Here is a 17,255-nt window from a genome sequence, read left to right on the forward strand (position 1 = left end):
CCGATAAGCAGTTTTTTGATGCGATGTAACTTATTTGCAAGACACATGGGAAAACATAAGAAAGAGAAAGCAACTAATGCAAGTAAGGTAAATAAGTGAAAGTAAGATTACAGAACAAAACGTAACACAAGAGTAAGAAAGTAAACAAACAATGTAACAAACAAAATGCTACAGTTTGACATTTGTCCAAAGGATGCAAATGAAACGTTATAATTTAAGAAAAAGTCGAATTTGTTCTTCTCTTTCTTTAAAACCACTCAGCAGCACATCTTCAAGGGATGGTTAAATGGTAAAACACAGAATAAAACAGTAAAAACAAAACAGAAAAAACCGCAAATCGCAGAGCGAAATCAGTTTGCATTGTTGAGTAACTAGTAAAGAGGGAAGGGAAGAAAAGAAAGCAAGAGGTAAAAGAGATCAGATAGCATTATATAAAAAGAACACACAAAACACATACACACAAGTATATATATATATAAATGTATGATGCAAAAACCATTGCAAACCAAACGCCGGCAAAAAATGAAACAATTATAAATAACACTCAATATGATGATGGCTTATTTTCTTGTTTCGTTTCGCAAATGAATCCCCCCTTATAATCCACCTATATAAACGAGAAAACCAAAAACGCAAAGAAATATTCATAAAGAACGTAGAATAATAAAGCAAAGAGTAGCTGCAGCGTGCAAGACGGACTTGTTTTTGGTCTGTGCGAGAGGTTTTATAGTGAAAACAAAGGAGTATAGAAAAAGCCCGTTATTTTGCCCGTAGTTTCAAAACCTGTGTGTGTATGTGTGTGGTTTTCTGTTGCCAGATAAGGCTTCTTGGGAAAGGGCAGAATAACATAAAAGAAACACAGGAAACGAGCTTCACTGAAGTATTTTGCACTGCAGTCTAATGGACAAGCAAATGATCCATATAAAGCAAAGAAACAACTTGATAAAACCGAAAAACCAAAAATAGTTCACTGTCAACCAATTTCAAACAGTAAAAAAAGCAGAATAAATCGTCAAAATCTTTCACCTTTTGCCCATAGATAGAATAAAATCGGGTAAACGTTTCCGCTTTTGCAGGGCAAATGAAAAGACACATCATAACAGGAAGGATAAAAATGAAATAAGAAAAGTAAATCAGCAAAACAAAACACAAAAAGTTAATGCGGCAGACAAACAGTTTCACCTCTCCTGTGTAACAACAATCCCCGAGTTTTTTCCTGTAAACGTCAAACATATATCAAAACCAACGCCCAGTGTGTGTGTGTACGCGCGCCCCTATTTTTGGTCCGTTTCATTTTACTTTGTCGAATAAAATTTACTTAATAAAACCAAAAACTGTGTTTTTTCATACAAAAAAAAAACAAAGTTAACATAGTTTCACGATCTTCAGCGATCTTCAAACAAAAACAAAACGCAAGCGCTTGGGGTTAACATTTTTACAAAGTTTCTTGCTTTTATTAATAATTATTTTTTATAATAAGAAAACATAATGCTTCACTAATCCCTAAGTTCACTGATCCTTTACCACACGCTCGTTTCACCATTTTCAATTTCAATTCATATCTCTTTTTTTATTGTTTTTAATTTTTTTATAGAGACTTTGAGCCTACTGGCCCTTTTCAATCCGTTATTATCATTATGCGTCCCATATACTCTACAGCTGTATGGGAAACCATCGCTTTCCTCTGACTGTCGTCTGTGTAGCTTTATCTCTCCTTTTCTAACTTTGCTGCTGCACTTCTGCACTCTTTACCAACCTGCAATCGGCGTGTACAATTGTTCCATTTGCTTCCCTTTTTTGCTTCAGGAAGACACACTCTTCAGACAGACAGACCCTCTCTGTGTGCATTGAGACATAAAGAGCCGCTTAAAATGCTACTGTTGATTATTATTATTATTAGTACGCATTTCTCTCCATTCAGCTCCAATTTCATCTCACAACTGACTGTTTCTGTGTGCAATGTGTGTCTCCTTCCTGTTTGTTGGGCTTTTGTTTCGTTTGCAATGCTCATGCTCAATGCGTTCGTTACCGTGAATCGTTATGAGTTCCTGCTGCTCTTTCTCTTGCGCACAGAACATCGGAATCATGTTGATGCGGAATGGGGGGGTGTGTGGAGTAGTGATAGTACTAGGTAGTGGGATGTATGTGGGATGTATGTACCTTCACTTACGGGTACGCCCGTAAAGGAATGGATGAATGCTCATCGCTCTGTGACCCCAACGGCACGGTCCGTCTGTATTAAGTATACACCCATCTCGCTCGAAATGCAGCAGCTTGCGAATGGTAGCAGTTGGTTACAGTTGCAGTTTGCCAAGTTCCCTCCCAATGGAGGAAGTAAGTGTTGACAAACAGGAAAAAAGGAGGTTTACATAGAGGAGTGGGGTATGGGAAAGCAATGTAATGTAATGTAATGTAATGTGTGTGTACATGTTTTGTGTAACAATTCTTCTCTCATGCTTAGTAAAATCCTACTTTTTTGTTATAACCACAATCACAATCTTTACCCTAAACAGGTGGATTTTCACATTATCCAATAAACCTTTTACAATGTGTTATGCTCCTCTCTCTCTCTTTCTCTTTTTTTTCATGAAACGGATTTCATTCTACTCTTATGTCTAAATCTTTTACTTCCTTTTTTTTGTTTTTTTTTTTTGAAAGATTTTCTAAAAATCCTTCACTACGAACACGTGGTTTGCTTATATTTGCTCCAATGTGTATGCGTGGATGTGACACTCTGACACTCTCAGTACAAAAAAAAACCTTTCCCCCGCTCAGAGTGACAGAGCAAGATTCGAATGTGAACGACACGGAGGAAGGAGGGATAATTATTGCGAGTAAACAACACCAGGCAGCAAAACCGGAATCAGTTTACGCTTCGCGCCGATAAATCTTCTCCATTATCTTGAAGAACAGTTCGTGCGGAAGGCCGCGCGATATCTGCTGAATGTGCGTCTTGATCATGTTGTACGATTCCTCCTCATAGATGCTGTAGGTGGTCGGCAGGCCGAGCTGCTCGTACAGCTTCTTCACGCGCGCAATGTTTTCCGGATCTGCCGAATAAAGAGGAAAAACAATCAATAAGTATGGAGTATGGTGCCATGGCCACATTCCCAACCTACCCGTCGATCCGTAGCACGCCTTCATCACTTCCTTCTGCTCCTCGGTCGCGCGCTGCATCGCGACCACCGCCAGCCAGCTGCACTTGCCCTCGGCAATGTCCGTACCGACCTTGCCGATGACGGCCGGATCGCCGAAGCAGTCGAAGAAATCGTCCTGCGTCTGGTAGAACTGGCCAATCTCGAGCAGAATCGTTTTCGCCTGCCGGAACATCTCCGGATCGGTATAGCTACAAGCGTAAGAGGACAGAAATGTTATCAAAAGCGTCACATAAACCATTGTAACGCATCGCAACCTACCCAGTAAGGTGCATGGCCATGGCAACCGGGAGGTAGAACGTGTAGTAGGCCGTTTTGTGGAACACGATCGATTTGTACAGATCCATCGAGTAGTCGGTCACATCGAGCTTAGCCGAGCGCAGATCCAACGATTGACCGATGGTCGTGATGAACTTCATCTCGTTAAACAGCTCCAGCAGCCGCGGATAGTACGGCTCGTTGCCGTACTGTATCTTGACCAGGTGCGCGATGGCTGCCTCGATCATGATGGCATCGTTGACGCCCGACAGCTTCACATCGTCCAGCGTGTGCCAGCACGGTTGGCCACGGCGTGTCACGCTTCCATCCATAACGTCGTCCATGATCAGGAACATCGAGTGAAGCTGCAAGAAAGCACGAAGCAAAGCAAAGCAAAAAAAACACAATTAACATCAACCGTTTGCTCTCTGTGTTATCACGCATTGCTGTTTGGCTTCCATGAGGCACAACGGTGTGGTTTGTAGCTCGGGAGATAAATCGCCAGCGATTTACGTCATCGGCAAAGGTCATGACATACGACACACACGGGGGTTCGACAGTTTGTTCAATAACGTACGTGTGGGGCGATCGCAATTATACACGCGGGCCTATCAGTAACGTTGAGTTTTTGAAAAATCAGCACAACAAAGAAGCTTCCCCTCATTTTTACAGCGGCAGCAACATCAGCTTAGGGGGGAAAGTAGACCGAGAGCCCGATTACATTAACAGAGATTTGCAAATGAAGAGGGCACCGGAGGTACTTGAGTGAGTGACGACTTTGTGTGATAATTTCCTGAAGAATGTAGGAATTTCTGGAGCAGCTCAGACGCTTGCTTGGATCATTGATTATCTTTGCACTTGAATGGGAAGAAAGATCTTCCTGATATTCATCCATTCAGTGGTTGCTAAGGAGCTTGAAGAATGTCGCGTTGCTAAGTGCCACCGCTGTGACATTGTTGACAGCTTTTGACAACTGTGTGTCGTTCTTTGGGAAACATCCTCAAAGAAAGAGCCAGTTCCATCCTATCTGTCCATGTGATTTCTGTTAGATTTCAAAACTTACCATCTCAATTGCCCAGCCCAGATACTGGGCCCGGCGGATGTTCTCCGGCGTCAAGTCTTCCGACCGGGCCAACATCCGGTACGCCAGCACGCAGGCAAGCCCGCGGTTCTTCTTGCCCTGGGGCACGTTGTACTGCAGTGCCTTCACGAACCATTTGGTCGCCACGTTCTTGTCGTACTTGCTGGCGTAAGCGGTCAGATCGCGCACCACGTCCGGAAAGACGGCCATAAACTCGCGACTCTCGCTCTTCGGTACGGCCGTCTGTGTGGCCGCCTCCGGTACGGAGGAGTTCAGCGTCGAAAGTGTCCTGTGGGCGAAAGGAAGAGAGGATGCATATGAGGTATGACTAAACAATATTCAGGTTCTGATACTGATTACTAAGCTAATTAAACAACAGCAAAAAAAAACAGGAAATGTTTGAAATAGAACCGATTGGACCGATTTCTCGCGTCTTGTTGTTAGGAACACCACCTGGGTTACATTCCGAAACTCGATGAGTAAATTACAAAGAATGAGGGGTTTTTGCTCTCCGAAATGATCTTCCAATTAGCAGCTCACAATGGTGGTGGTGGCCGACTAATTAATATCCCAGGAACAGATCACTAATTTCACTTTTTTTGGTGGAATCTCCGAAAGCAACCGCCACGATAATTTGTGCAAATTAGTGAAACTGGTTTTATCGCAGGAATAGTATCACACACATAGCAACATCGCATGGGGCTTCTACAGTGTGCACAATGAGTCAGTTTTTGTGATGAAGCGTATATTCCACCAAAAATGAGTACCAAAAACCAAAAAAACATTGAAAAAGCAGAATTCCTCAGGTCCAGAAATGTAATCCAAACCAAGGTTTCTAGATCAAAGATTCAAACAGGCTTTGATGTAGATGTGAAAGATATGTCAAAGTACACTGGATGGACCGACCTGTCGTAAAGTATCTTGAATCCCAAAGCCCATTCTAATCCAACAAAAAGATTAACACACCTGAGCTTTCCATGAACTTTGGCTGCTTGAAGAGATAAACAAAGTTCAGACAAGCAAGTGGAGATATCTTATCGTTCCTTTCCTTCTACTTCTTTCACCTTAAGCCATGAAATTATGAGGCTGTACATATATTGGGAATATATCCAACAACTAACATGCGATATTGTTTACACCAATCGCATCTACGTCGTAGTTACACACATTACAATAAGGCGCCATAATAAATTACAATCAGATAGATATTAAAAGCACCTTCCCAGCTCCCTACATTATGGCCGTGTGAGCCCCAAGTACCTCACAGCACGTGCCATACACAATAGTGAGATAAGGATGACCCACACACACACGCACACGCATATAATCATCTCCTCCCCAACATGCGTCATAGAGCGTATTGCAAATGCAAATATTGTTTAGCACCCTTTTCATCGATCAACAAGCAACAAAAGCACTCAACGAACGAGCCCTCCTTGCGGATCACCAACGAAGAATTCGAGCTCTGTTTGAAGATCTTATTAACATCCTAGAATTAGCTCCACCGCGTTATTGTGTCACTAACCGAAGTGGACGGTAGATGAACGCTTGATTTGCAAATTTCTCTTCGGTTTAAGCAGCTTTGGGTTCGCTTGCTGGCCGGCCGGACATTTTGTTTACATTTTCGGGTTCGAAAATAGAAGATCTTGCCCACGGGGAGGGACGACAAACGATCGCCCGTCACACAGCAAACACACAAGTTCCGGAATAAATTTAGATCCACCACCTGGAAGCGGGGAGATAACACACGAAGGAGTGGCTGAAGTGACGATGTTACACGTCAGGTTTTCCACTGCTGCGACCTGGAACAAAGCTGTTTACAGTGTTTACCAGCAACAACAACAGCACAATCGTTGTTTACGATCTTGCGATACTGGAAAAGAGCGGCAGCTAATATGTGTTTGCTTCCTTTTGCACCCTGCGAGCTATAATAGGAATAATGCTAGTTTTTGTAATGTTTATGTCCTCTGTCATTCAGAAATGCCTACGGCGCATCATTATCACTGTTTTCGATCCCCAACACCCCCCTGCCGAGGTCTTACTATTATTTCAATCAACACTAATCAGGCAAGCAATCCAGTATTGATGTTTCAGTCTTATCAACATTTAAACAACACATTCCTCGATCAGTCACAATTTACACGACCTTTCCTGGTGGTGGTTTTCCTACAAGCTCCCGTGACACATTATGCAATTTCCTTCGGAACAACTTTCTCCCTTTTGCATGCATTCTCTATTCTAGCAATCTAGTAAGCTTCGACACCAAGCGGTGTGCCATAAGATAGATTTGCGTCGTAGCACACGGCGGGGGGCTGAGAACCTAACTCCAGTCCACAACACGGGCTGGACGCGTGGTGCTGCTGGTGTATTTGGCGTTCCTATCGCGCTCTCTCTCACTCACTCAGTCATCATGCCCTTCAGTAACGCGCCCGGTTGGAGTGCTGTTTACTTCATCCGACCGGCATTTTGACCTTGGTAGGGGCGCGCAAGAGAGCGTGCGCGACTATCGGGTGAGCGCGTTACATCGCGCAAAACCATTAGACGCGCGATTGTTAATCCACGGTGACGCCAGCCTACACTACCGTGTCCATTAGAACCCGTTTTTGGTGTGGTGTGTTCTACGGTAAACAAATGACTTTAGCGAGCAGAAGAAAGGGAATATTGACATTTTACTGGTACACGCTGCACTGACTCTCTGATGATGATGATGATGATGATGTGGCGACCAGGAGTGTGGTCTTCCTTATCTAGGTTGAAACCTTCGCATCGAAAACGGTCCAAATGTTTATCATTCCAACCCCCCAAAAACTGGCCTTCCCGGTTTGTAGCCGGCTTTTTGCAATTCTCTCCAGCTCTCTCTCTCTCTCTCTCTCTCTCTCTCTCTCTCTCTCTCTCTCTCAACCCTGACGCCACGCTGGCGCACGGGAATCGAACAACTGCGCAGTTAAAATATATATCGATGTGTACAACAAAAACACGCACAGCAAAACAAAAAACCTGGCACGGAAGAAAACAAACCAACCCCTTTGGGACCTCCTCTCTGAACCCTCTCGCCCTCTCTCTCTCTCTCTCTCCAGCCGACACGCCAATGTGGCACATTCCGATGTGTTTTTACAGGCTGCTGGGGGTCTGGTCTGGTCTGCCTATCTCCCTCTTGCACCAGGCATTGGACCAGCTGGACGTGGGGTTTGTTTTGGCGAAAACATGGATGGAAGATAATGGGCACACGATGAACCAACCAGCCTTTACTGCGTACTTTGCTGCGTGAACTGGATGCCGGAAAAGCACACACATACACACGCGCACAAGGGTGTAATGGGTGTTCATTTTCGGTGCCGATAGACGACCAACACGTCTGTTTTGGAACGTCTGTTTTGGTTATTTTTAGCAAATGGCCCCCTTCCTTTAATGTTCAGAATATTCTTCTAGAATTTTGAAACTTCGCACAGCTCTTGCTTCTCCAGTGTGATCTATGCCATCGTCATACCGACGAGAGAGCTCGATTCGTTACCATCGCAACAAGATCCCAGGGCGCGCGTTGGAGGCGCGAATTCGTTCGGAATATTTAATCACCCTCCCCACTGCCTGAAACGAGTTTTTCTTGCCGCACTGTTCTGTGTGCCAGCCAGCTCGGTTACAGCATATATATGGACGTTTTGTTTTGTGTTTTCTTTGTCCATTATACTACTATTGGCGTAGCAAGGTAACACCCTTTCCTCCTGGAGAGAGAAGCCGGAAGATGCCGGTGCGAGTTGCTAAACCTGGCGAGTCCAGTTTCCAAGCCTACTAACACGCGTTCTGCTGCGTACGTGATGTTGATGACCACATGGATACTGTTTCATCGCGGGAGTGGCCCGTTGATTATCGTTCACGACAGAAAGAAGGCGATGTGCGAGCGATGACTTCTCGCTGGAGATGCCGCCGTACTTGTCTCTTCCAAGGTGGATGTGGCTCTTTGTTGGGCCTGTTGACAGTACACGCATCATGTGTCAGTGTAAACACACATAGCGCACACCTTCTTCCATTTATTTTATGGCACTCCCGCGGACAAAGATTCCTCATTGTTGGGCTTGTCGTTTCGAGAAAGCAGTAAAACAATACTATCCCTTTTCTACGCGAGAATGAACTCCTCATCGCTTCCTAATGTACTTTTTTTTTACTCCCTGGTACGTAGAAGAACGTTTGTTTTGACGGATCGACGGGCACCACAGAAAGCGGTCTACGTGAGTGAAAAACAGTCACCGACAAATAAAATGCGTCGTACTTGTGCGCGCGCACACACACACGCACATTGGAGTTGTTTTTCTTCCTTTTTTCTTCTATTCCCTACGTCCCGTCTGTGTATGCGTATGGCATGACCGTAAAAGAGCAGCAAAACGGCTGATTGTGGCTGGGAGAAACCGGGCAAGGTAAAATAGGGCAAAAAGAGGGGAACAGAGAGAACACAGCAAAAACAAAAACAAACGGTCCTTTTTTTCCCTTCTGGCCGCTCTGCTCTGTGTTCTGCGTGTGTGTGGTTGCGGTAGTGTCTGGGAGAAAATGCACTTCTCCCGCGTACGTACAGGCGAACGCAACCAACACACAACACGGAACAGGTTCTATATTTAGAGCCAGTGCGTAAAGGAAAGGAAGAAAAAAGAGAATGGAATAAACCACACAGTAAACGAATGTAACGCCGTAGGGCACACACCCGACGATCAAGTTGCGATAAAAGTCAACAAACAAAAACATTGAATTGCCGGCAAAAGTAAGATGGCGTAACATGTAGATAAAAATAGTTTAACAAAAACGTTTAAAAAAATAAAACGAATGACATTTGATAATTGGTTTAACATGAAACAGTTCTACAAAAATATCAAACATTCCTGTAACAGCAAAAACATTGAATATCATCGAACATCGTGATCCACGGGCCGTTTTGAAATGTGCCTACTGTGATGAAAGCAAATGCATCGCAACGAAGATATCGTACAGTGGCTTCTTCACGACTTGAGCCTATGTGTGTGTGAGAGAGGGAGAAAAACTCACCATCTCACGGTGTGGCCAATTCCGTGCCCCACACACCGAGAGATACGCATTGGAGATACGCGACCGTGTCTCTGTGAACTTTGGACATGTTCGGTTCCAACCGCGTGTGTATCTTCAAAACCGTGAAGCTCCACACCCACCCACACACCCAATCTCCTCCTCCCCCAACAAAGGCGAGTCCGTCATATCATCCCGTTGGGGAGGCGGCTTGTGGCAAACCAACACGTCTTGAGAAACAAAAACCTGCCACGACGGGATGATAGATACCGGTTTTTAAGACATTCGGAGGCATCACGGCAGGTCACACGAGTCTTTTTCAGGGGACGATTGGAATAACATAAATGTCCCACACGTTGGTGGGTTTGTATCATTTTATGTATTTACGAAAAGCATGACTGATTTAGCAGTACCAAAAAAAAACCCAGGAAATCGATCGTTTACTCCTCTTCATGCCACAAAAACCTCCCAACCAAACGGTCGGTTCGCTTCCTCGATAATTTCTCCCCCTTTGGGTGAGGAAGAGTTCGTTCACTTGGCGCTGCTGCAATTGCCCGTCAGCCGAACGGAACCGTCGGTTTCGCCGCATGAAAAGCACCCCCGCCTCCACCGGCTATTATTACCTCATCCTTTTTTCAGCGCCCGTGTCACGTAACAGAGTATAGCAACGAAAAGCAAAGAAAGCGCAAAAAACAAACAACAAATGTCTCTTCAAACCATAGCGAACGAAAAAGGAGCACACAGCAAACTTACCTCGACACCTTCTTCAGTCTTATCTGTTGCTTGCTGTCGCAGTTGCGGCTGCTGCCCTTCTGATGGTGGTGCGGATGGTTCTGATTTTCCGTCCGGATCGTCATGAAGTCGGAATTGTTCACCTCGCTGCTCTTGGAGATGGAGCGGCGCAGCTGTACCACACCGGAGGTTGCGGTCATCGGAGCGGCCGTACGTGTGATGGCCGCCTCCAGCGCCACACCAACGCCAAACCGTGCCAAATTGAACAGCGACATACTGGCGGCCTGTGACGGTAGTGATTTGTTGTGGCTGTGTCGAAAAAAGCCGGCACACAATACTCGGCAGCAGTTCGTGTTGTTGCTTTGTTTTTCTGTCCCTCACTGTAGCCTGCTCATAGGCGGAGAAGGAGGTTTCGATGGTGATGATGACGGTGATGATGACAACCGTACCTCCAAACGGTAGTAGCAGCGAATTTTGTTACTTTTCCACGTCCACCGATCGACAATCGGTGTTAATGTGCGTTTCGCTATTTCTTTTCGTTATCGCTGTTTGCGAAGAGCGCCAAATGTTGATTTCTCCACGCTGTGTCTGTTTATTCACTTTCCGACATTCCCCAGTGGGGTGGTGGCGGTGATGATGATGGTGGAGCATAAAGCAAAAACCGGTTGTGGAATGTTTTTTTTATCCGTCACTGTGGATTTTGGGGTCACTTTCTTGCAGCTGGAGACAACACTTACACAACACACACACACGGAAGGGCCGAAGTGTTTTGGGGGATAAAGATGGGTCTTTCTCTCTCGGGGGGAGGGGTTTACCGCACCTTACCACGCTGACGTCAGCTTGGGGCCAACACTGCAGACACACTGAGCAAAGGAAAGGTCTACTGCGATGTGCTCTTCCGCCACGGCAGGCGCACGAGAAGAAATGCACTTTTCACTCGACACAAAACACCACACACACACACGTACGCACGCACACTGCTCGCTCGCTGTTTTACTATTTTCTTCGCAGTTTCTCGCTTCTCACTTGCACCCCATTGACTCTACACACGCATTGATTTCTCACATGAAGTGATGATTACTAAAGAGAAGCTTAGAGGGGGGATGGTGGTACGGTGGTTCAGTTTGCCAAGATTCACAAAACAACGTCCGCTACGTTCAGCCGCTTGAAAACAAATGCGAGCTGCTTCCACGAGGCATCTGCTTTTCTATCGCCCTACTGCTTGCTGGGGCGGCGAATCAAAATAAAACCAAAATGAACCCGCCCTGCCTGTCCGAGCTCACGCACACAAACATATTGGTACAGCGAAGTGGTCACGTACCTAAGGGATGTGGTGTCGATGATGCTGCCGCACACAAGGGGGAGCAAAAATATAGCATTCAACACACAAAATGGCATTTTTACAAATTCAATATCTTCCTGATTCTACTAAAAAATACAAAACTGTTTAAAATAAGTCTCCCAACCACAAACGAAATAATTGTTAAACACGCATTTATGTTTCGTGCCCCGGTCTGCCCTATGTTTTTATGCTTCTGTAAACACACACGCACACACACAAGCATGCCACGGAGTTCATTCGACTACGCGGTACGCAGCAGTGTTGGTGCGCGGGCTCGCGCGATGAATTTCGCGTACAGAAACTCACGTACGCACACACGCGACTACTCCCTACGCCCGACCCGGGCCCTGCTTAACCGTGCACATTGTTTACGTCGCAAAACCCGTGTATTCCACGTGAAGAGTTTACCTTTTTTTAAAAAAAAAAACATTGTTTTTTACAACACTTTTTTAAAATTAAATTTAACCTCTCAAAACCAATCGAGCGTTGCTAATAAATGGAAGACTTTTAATGCTCTTTTTCTGTATAAAGTCTACTCAAACGTGCTACCAACCCCCCCCATCATCCGTATGTTAACCTGGAACGGTCTCGTACTGCCCGGTCAACCTCATCACCACGATTCGCGGCGGCTTCAAATGTAAATAAACCCATTGCTTACGCACATCACACCCCCGAAACGCCAACCAAGCTAGCAGCATTGCAAAAATGTGCATCGAAATACACAAAATAAATCATTTATCGTTTTTATCGCGATCCATATCTCACCGGTCAATATCAAATATCTCACCAGCACGCCAATCAACCAACCACTGTCATTACACTGTTTACAAATATTTACCGAAAGTTCGTTACAAACAGGCTGCCTTGGGCATAACCGCCTTGTTTGTACCGCTGGTTTAAGGGTAGGTTATAGATTTGCACCTATTTTTCTCTACCTCAACGAACGAGAGAAGCATAACAACAACAACCCAGCAGCAGCCTGCCGTTGTTGTTCTGGTTCGTTTTTTTTTTTTTATGGTCGTACTTTCCATCCCATCCCCACATAACCATCATCGCCGTCACCGTCTCTCTCGATGCTTCTGCCGTTCTCGGTGTTGCTTCATTGCTATGCTGTTATGTAGTCACGTAGGCACATTCGCGCTGTCGGCCGTGCGGGGCCAGATAAACGCAATTCCAGGATTCATTCCTATGCTGCCAGACACACACACTTATACACGAGCGAACATACGGTTCTGAAAGCGAAAATGAACACAGTTAAACACAGTGTGGATGGTATGATAGGAATAGGGATGATAGTGGAAGCACTGGAACTGGGTTTGGTATGGTAAGCATGAGATGGAATCGAAACAAACCAATTTTCCCCTCTTCACCGATGAAGGGAACAGTGAAACCGGGAACGGAGGAATGAAACTGGGAACGGTGGAACGGCCTTTTTATGTACAACAGCGGGTCGGCGCAATGAATGAATGAATCCTTATGTACGGGGCAAATCATCTGTTTCCAAGGGTGGGCTGCTGGTTGCACCGCCGTACACAGGTGAACACACTGCGTAAAAGCTGCAGTCGTACACTTGAAGGTGTCTGTAAAATGAGAAAGTAAAAAAAATGAGCATTTTAACACAAAACTTAGTGAAGTTGTTAAAGGGAGTAATGTGGAGATGTAAGAGAAAAGATTTAAAATCCATATAAATATTTACATATTGACAGAGACAGAGTGACGTCATCAAAAAGACGATATTTATAGCAAGATCGTTCAATTAAAAAAAAGATAAAATTCTTTTAAAATAATTATGATTTAAATAACACACTTCAAAACACTTTTACCATTACAAAGGGACACACAGCAAACAATTTCTCCCAACAAGGAAAACACAGCCCACAGCCCAGTCTGGCAATCAACAGGTTAGCCCAAGGACACTGATTCGCAAACATACCACAACAAACAACTGGGTCAAGGTTCATTTCGTGCACGGTGAGCTAAAGAAAACTACACCAACGATTTGTTTGATCGATGAAAATTTTCTTCCACAGATTTTCGGTACACCGTTCGGTCACACTCGACATTATTGCCACCAAAAAATTGTAATTTCTTTTTGTAATTATTCAAACAAGGCGTACAAAAACTCACCTAAACCATCATGGAGGTTATGGAGGAGGGCAATCTTATGGACAGGATTCCGATTCTGCTCCAGCGTGATTTGCAGTACTACGAGGTAAGGCTTCAGCCCTTCGCGCTTGTGATGTGACCGCACTCATTTCCCTTCCCTACAGGCCAACCAGAAAGTGCTGCAGGAAGACATCTGTGCCGGGGTTGTTGGTGGGAAGCTGGACTTTCCCCGTTCGGCGTCGTTCGCATCGGTGAAGATCGTTATTTGGTAAGATGGGAAGGTCAGAATCATCACTCCCAGTGTTTATAGTACATGCTTATGGGTTTCATGGCAGGTTGGAGGATGAGTACTACGCGGCCTATCGTAAAAACTCCGGCTTGCTGCATCTGGCCGATGCGCTGCAGGATCACCAGACGAAAGAGCCGGAGGAGGCAGCCGGTTGCGGCGGGATCGTGAAGTCGTCCGATCCGGAAAAGTTTGTCATCCTCGTGTCCAAGTCGGTGGACAATTTGTTAGGTAAGGACCACCTTAAAAGAGAGAAGTTAGTGTGAAGATTAATTAATAAATTCATCTTCCACCTTTGCAGAACACATTCATACCCTGTCCCAGGAAGCGCTCGATCACGCCGATCTCACCGTACTTACCGCAACGATCGGCGCTGCTGCGCTGGTCAAAAACAGCCTCTTCGTGTGGTTGCAGTGCGTCACGAAGAACGTGTGCCCGCCCAAGGGCGACGAGAAGGGTGGCTCGCTCAAGCTCAGCTACAAGCAGTACTCCGAGATGACGGAAGCGCTTGCCGAGCGATTGCTCGATCTGCACTGTCGCCTGCTCACTCTGTACATCATCCAGGACGCGGACTGTCTGCACTGGGAAAGCCCCCATCCGTTCTTCGAGTCCGAGCGCGGCTCCTACACCATCCAGATGTGGTGGCTGTACATGCAGGGCACCAAGCAGGACCTGTGGAACTCGGTGCCGCCCACCATGGCCCAGCGCGTGTTTGCCGGCATGCTGAACGAAACGCTCACCGTGCTGACCGTGCGCTACACGCAAACGGTGCCGAGCCGGGCCCGCTCGCCGCTGCTCCTGGTGGACGTGTCCAACGTGCTGCTGTGCGTGTGCGAACTGCTGCCCGCGATCTGCGCCAACGGGGAAGCGTTCGTGGGGCTGAATCTGCCCAGCCAGAGCAAAATCATCCGCGACATTCACGCCAAGTGCCAGGAGCTGTTCTGCTGCCTGCTGCTGCGTGGCATCCCGCTCGGCGCCCTGTACAAGATAGCGAAGAAGGGCGTGCAGGGCGGGATTGCGATGTTCGGCCAGCGGCAGGGACTGATCGTACCGTGGACGATCTTCACCATGCCGCGGCTGTTTCCGCCCAACCTGAACGCACACTGGGCGGCCCGGTGCTCCGAGCTGCCGACCAGTACCGCGCTCACGCTCGAGCTGAAGGTGCTGCTAGCGGCACCGCAAGCGAACTGGTGGCTGCTGCTGAAGGTGTTGCTGATGCGGGAGGCGCACCTGTCGTCGCTGATCTTTCACCATCTGATACGCAACCTGCCGTCGTGCGATAATTTCATCCCCAGTGCAAGGCAACCGTCCGTCAATCGGGACTGTCTGTCGAAGAAGTGCGAAGGGTTCCTGTGCGGGCTGGAGTGCAACGACATCGTGCAGTGGGCACTGGAACAGAATGGTAAAAGAGAGAGGGAGATTAATATCAAAATGACACAGATTATTGATTTTTTTATAATACTTTCCCCTTATTCCATTAGATCCGATCGGCCAGTCCAACTACCAGGTCCTGATGGGGCTCACGTACATCGTCATCATGGCGGGCAAGACGTCCGACATCAACAAGACGCTCATCTCCGCCCTGGAGAAGAGCAAAATGAACGATTGGGCCTCCTGTCTGGACCGGCGGCAGGTGTGGAACCAGAAGCGACCCCCGTGGCTCGAAGCCATCCTCCATCTGATCTACCCGATCCTTGGCCCGGTGGTGCACATGCTCGTCTCGGCCGTCCAAACGACGGCCAGCATGTACCAGGCCATGTCGCTGTCCCTGTCCTGCTTCTCCGAGATGTGGGACTGCATCCCGGACTGCTTCTACACCGTCACCAACTGTCTGGCGGAGATTCTGCCCGCCGAAATACGTCCGCTCGGTGACTCGGTGCTGATCCAGCTGCTCTACATCGCCCTCTACTCCAAGCTGCTGGAGGTGGCGGAAACCGAGGCCGAAGCGGAAGCGAAAGAGCAAGCCGCCAGCGGAACGGGCCCAACCGAAGCGAGCCCACCCGCCGCTCCCGTCTCGACGATCAACATGAAGCCGAAGTCGGTCATCTGCCAAACGCTGGCCGAAGCGATCTGCTTCATCGACGAGGACAACAAGCACACCGAGCAGATCAACTCGCTCATCAGCCAGGCGCGGGAAAGCCAGCGCTCGATGGGCGTGCTGGAGAGCGAGATTGACGATGCGGTCGGGCTGGCCAGCTTTGCGAGCACGTCGCGCGTCGACGACGTGGAAGCGTTCCTGCGGCAAACGACCCCGAGCGTCCGGTCGGAGGAGGAGTTCGACGTGGAGAATGCGGAGTACATCGCGGAGATGCTGGTGAGCGACGTGCTGGTGACGAGCGTCGGCAAGCTGAGCATGAAGATGCTGTACCAGTACATCCGGAAGAACTTTGACTGGATCCTGCAGCAGCTCGGTGTGAGCGACGTGGAGCAGAACCCGCTGCAGCCGAGCCCGGGCCAGAGCATACGCGAGCAGCAGCAGACGCTGATCGATCTGATGTTTCACATCGGCCATCGGTCGTTCGATCAGCTGCTGAGCGGCGGGCTGGACATCGATTACACCAAGTGGTTCCAGACGCCCATGTCGATGAGCGTGGAGAAGGCGTGGCTGCAGGTGTGCCAGCGCTGGGAGTTCCAGGAGGGCGCGAAGCTGTCCGTGCACGAGGCGCTCATGGTGTCCTTCATCACCACGCAGCTGAAGCCTTAATGGATAGGGGGGAGTAATGGGGGAGGATCTCCAAATAGTGTTCTAGTGGGTAGGAGAAAACGAAACAGCAAGCTTTAGCAGTCCGTAAACCTCACCGTATGGCGTGAGTTAGGTTGAAATTCTGTTTCTATGTTCAAAAAAATCTATGTTTAAAAAAATAAAAATAAAGAAACGTAATTCTTTGTACTTAATTTGACCACATTCGGATGTTAATGCTCAATATATCTATTCCATCATAAATGTGTACTTTTTATACAGATTTATTACTTACGTTTTTATTAGCTCTTTCGCTGTTGTGTGTCTGAGTGTGTTTCTTTTTTGTTGCTGTGTTTCTTTCATTCCGCAAAGCTACCGCGCGCGCGCGCCGGTTTCGCTTATCACACGACATATCGCCTGCTCTGCTCGGCCCAACCGGCCCGCCCACAAGCATAATACGATTCAATATTATTCTTTTTAGCAATTATCTAAGGTATGCGCGCGCAATTTCATTTCCGCACCCTTTCCGTCCACACCTTCGGAGGAGTCGCAAAAGCATAAAGCGCTTCGAGAAAGGTTTCACACACTTC

General features: G+C 47.1%; 2 protein-coding genes and 1 long non-coding RNA gene across 5 annotated transcripts; 1 reads left to right on the forward strand and 2 right to left on the reverse strand.

Moving 5' to 3' along the window:
- Positions 1-1,426: 1,426 nt before the first annotated feature.
- Positions 1,427-11,446, reverse strand: LOC120902392 (farnesyl pyrophosphate synthase). Its single transcript, XM_040311143.1, has 5 exons — positions 10,273-11,446; positions 4,477-4,783; positions 3,417-3,778; positions 3,120-3,346; positions 1,427-3,050 (listed from the first exon to the last, which is right to left on the reverse strand). Exons 1-5 carry the CDS (start codon positions 10,524-10,526, stop codon positions 2,869-2,871), a joined length of 1,332 nt encoding a protein of 443 aa, XP_040167077.1. The 5' UTR covers positions 10,527-11,446; the 3' UTR covers positions 1,427-2,868.
- Positions 11,447-12,864: 1,418 nt separating this feature from the next.
- On the reverse strand, positions 12,865-14,458 carry LOC120902470. The gene is made up of 3 exons (XR_005739420.1): positions 14,345-14,458; positions 13,721-14,227; positions 12,865-13,173 (listed from the first exon to the last, which is right to left on the reverse strand). It is a non-coding gene; the product is annotated as an uncharacterized LOC120902470 (long non-coding RNA).
- LOC120902235 lies at positions 13,402-16,866 on the forward strand. Of its 3 annotated transcripts, none has more exons than XM_040310847.1 (6): positions 13,402-13,564; positions 13,624-13,805; positions 13,864-13,967; positions 14,035-14,216; positions 14,287-15,387; positions 15,467-16,866. In XM_040310847.1, exons 2-6 carry the CDS (start codon positions 13,731-13,733, stop codon positions 16,687-16,689), a joined length of 2,685 nt encoding a protein of 894 aa, XP_040166781.1. In that variant the 5' UTR covers positions 13,402-13,564; positions 13,624-13,730; the 3' UTR covers positions 16,690-16,866. The 3 variants fall into 3 exon arrangements, with proteins under 3 accessions (XP_040166781.1, XP_040166956.1, XP_040166874.1); XM_040311022.1 differs by having other exon boundaries at positions 13,402-13,548; XM_040310940.1 differs by having other exon boundaries at positions 13,402-13,805.
- Positions 16,867-17,255: the final 389 nt, after the last annotated feature.

This window comes from Anopheles arabiensis, chromosome 2 (assembly GCF_016920715.1).
Source record: "Anopheles arabiensis isolate DONGOLA chromosome 2, AaraD3, whole genome shotgun sequence".
NCBI lineage: Eukaryota > Metazoa > Arthropoda > Insecta > Diptera > Culicidae > Anopheles > Anopheles arabiensis.

Excerpts from the sequence above, each read along its gene's own strand:
- LOC120902392 (XM_040311143.1), bottom strand. The coding sequence starts at position 10,526 with ATGTCGCTGTTCAATTTGGCACGGTTTGGCGTTGGTGTGGCGCTGGAG. Across the intron at positions 4,784-10,272 it reads AGACTGAAGAAGGTGTCGAG|GACACTTTCGACGCTGAACT; the intron begins GTAAGTTTGCTG and ends TTTCGCCCACAG. Across the intron at positions 3,347-3,416 it reads ATGGCCATGCACCTTACTGG|CTATACCGATCCGGAGATGT; the intron begins GTAGGTTGCGAT and ends TTACGCTTGTAG.
- LOC120902235 (XM_040310940.1), top strand. The coding sequence starts at position 13,731 with ATGGAGGTTATGGAGGAGGGCAATCTTATGGACAGGATTCCGATTCTG. Across the intron at positions 13,968-14,034 it reads TCGGTGAAGATCGTTATTTG|GTTGGAGGATGAGTACTACG; the intron begins GTAAGATGGGAA and ends GTTTCATGGCAG. Across the intron at positions 15,388-15,466 it reads GTGGGCACTGGAACAGAATG|ATCCGATCGGCCAGTCCAAC; the intron begins GTAAAAGAGAGA and ends TTATTCCATTAG.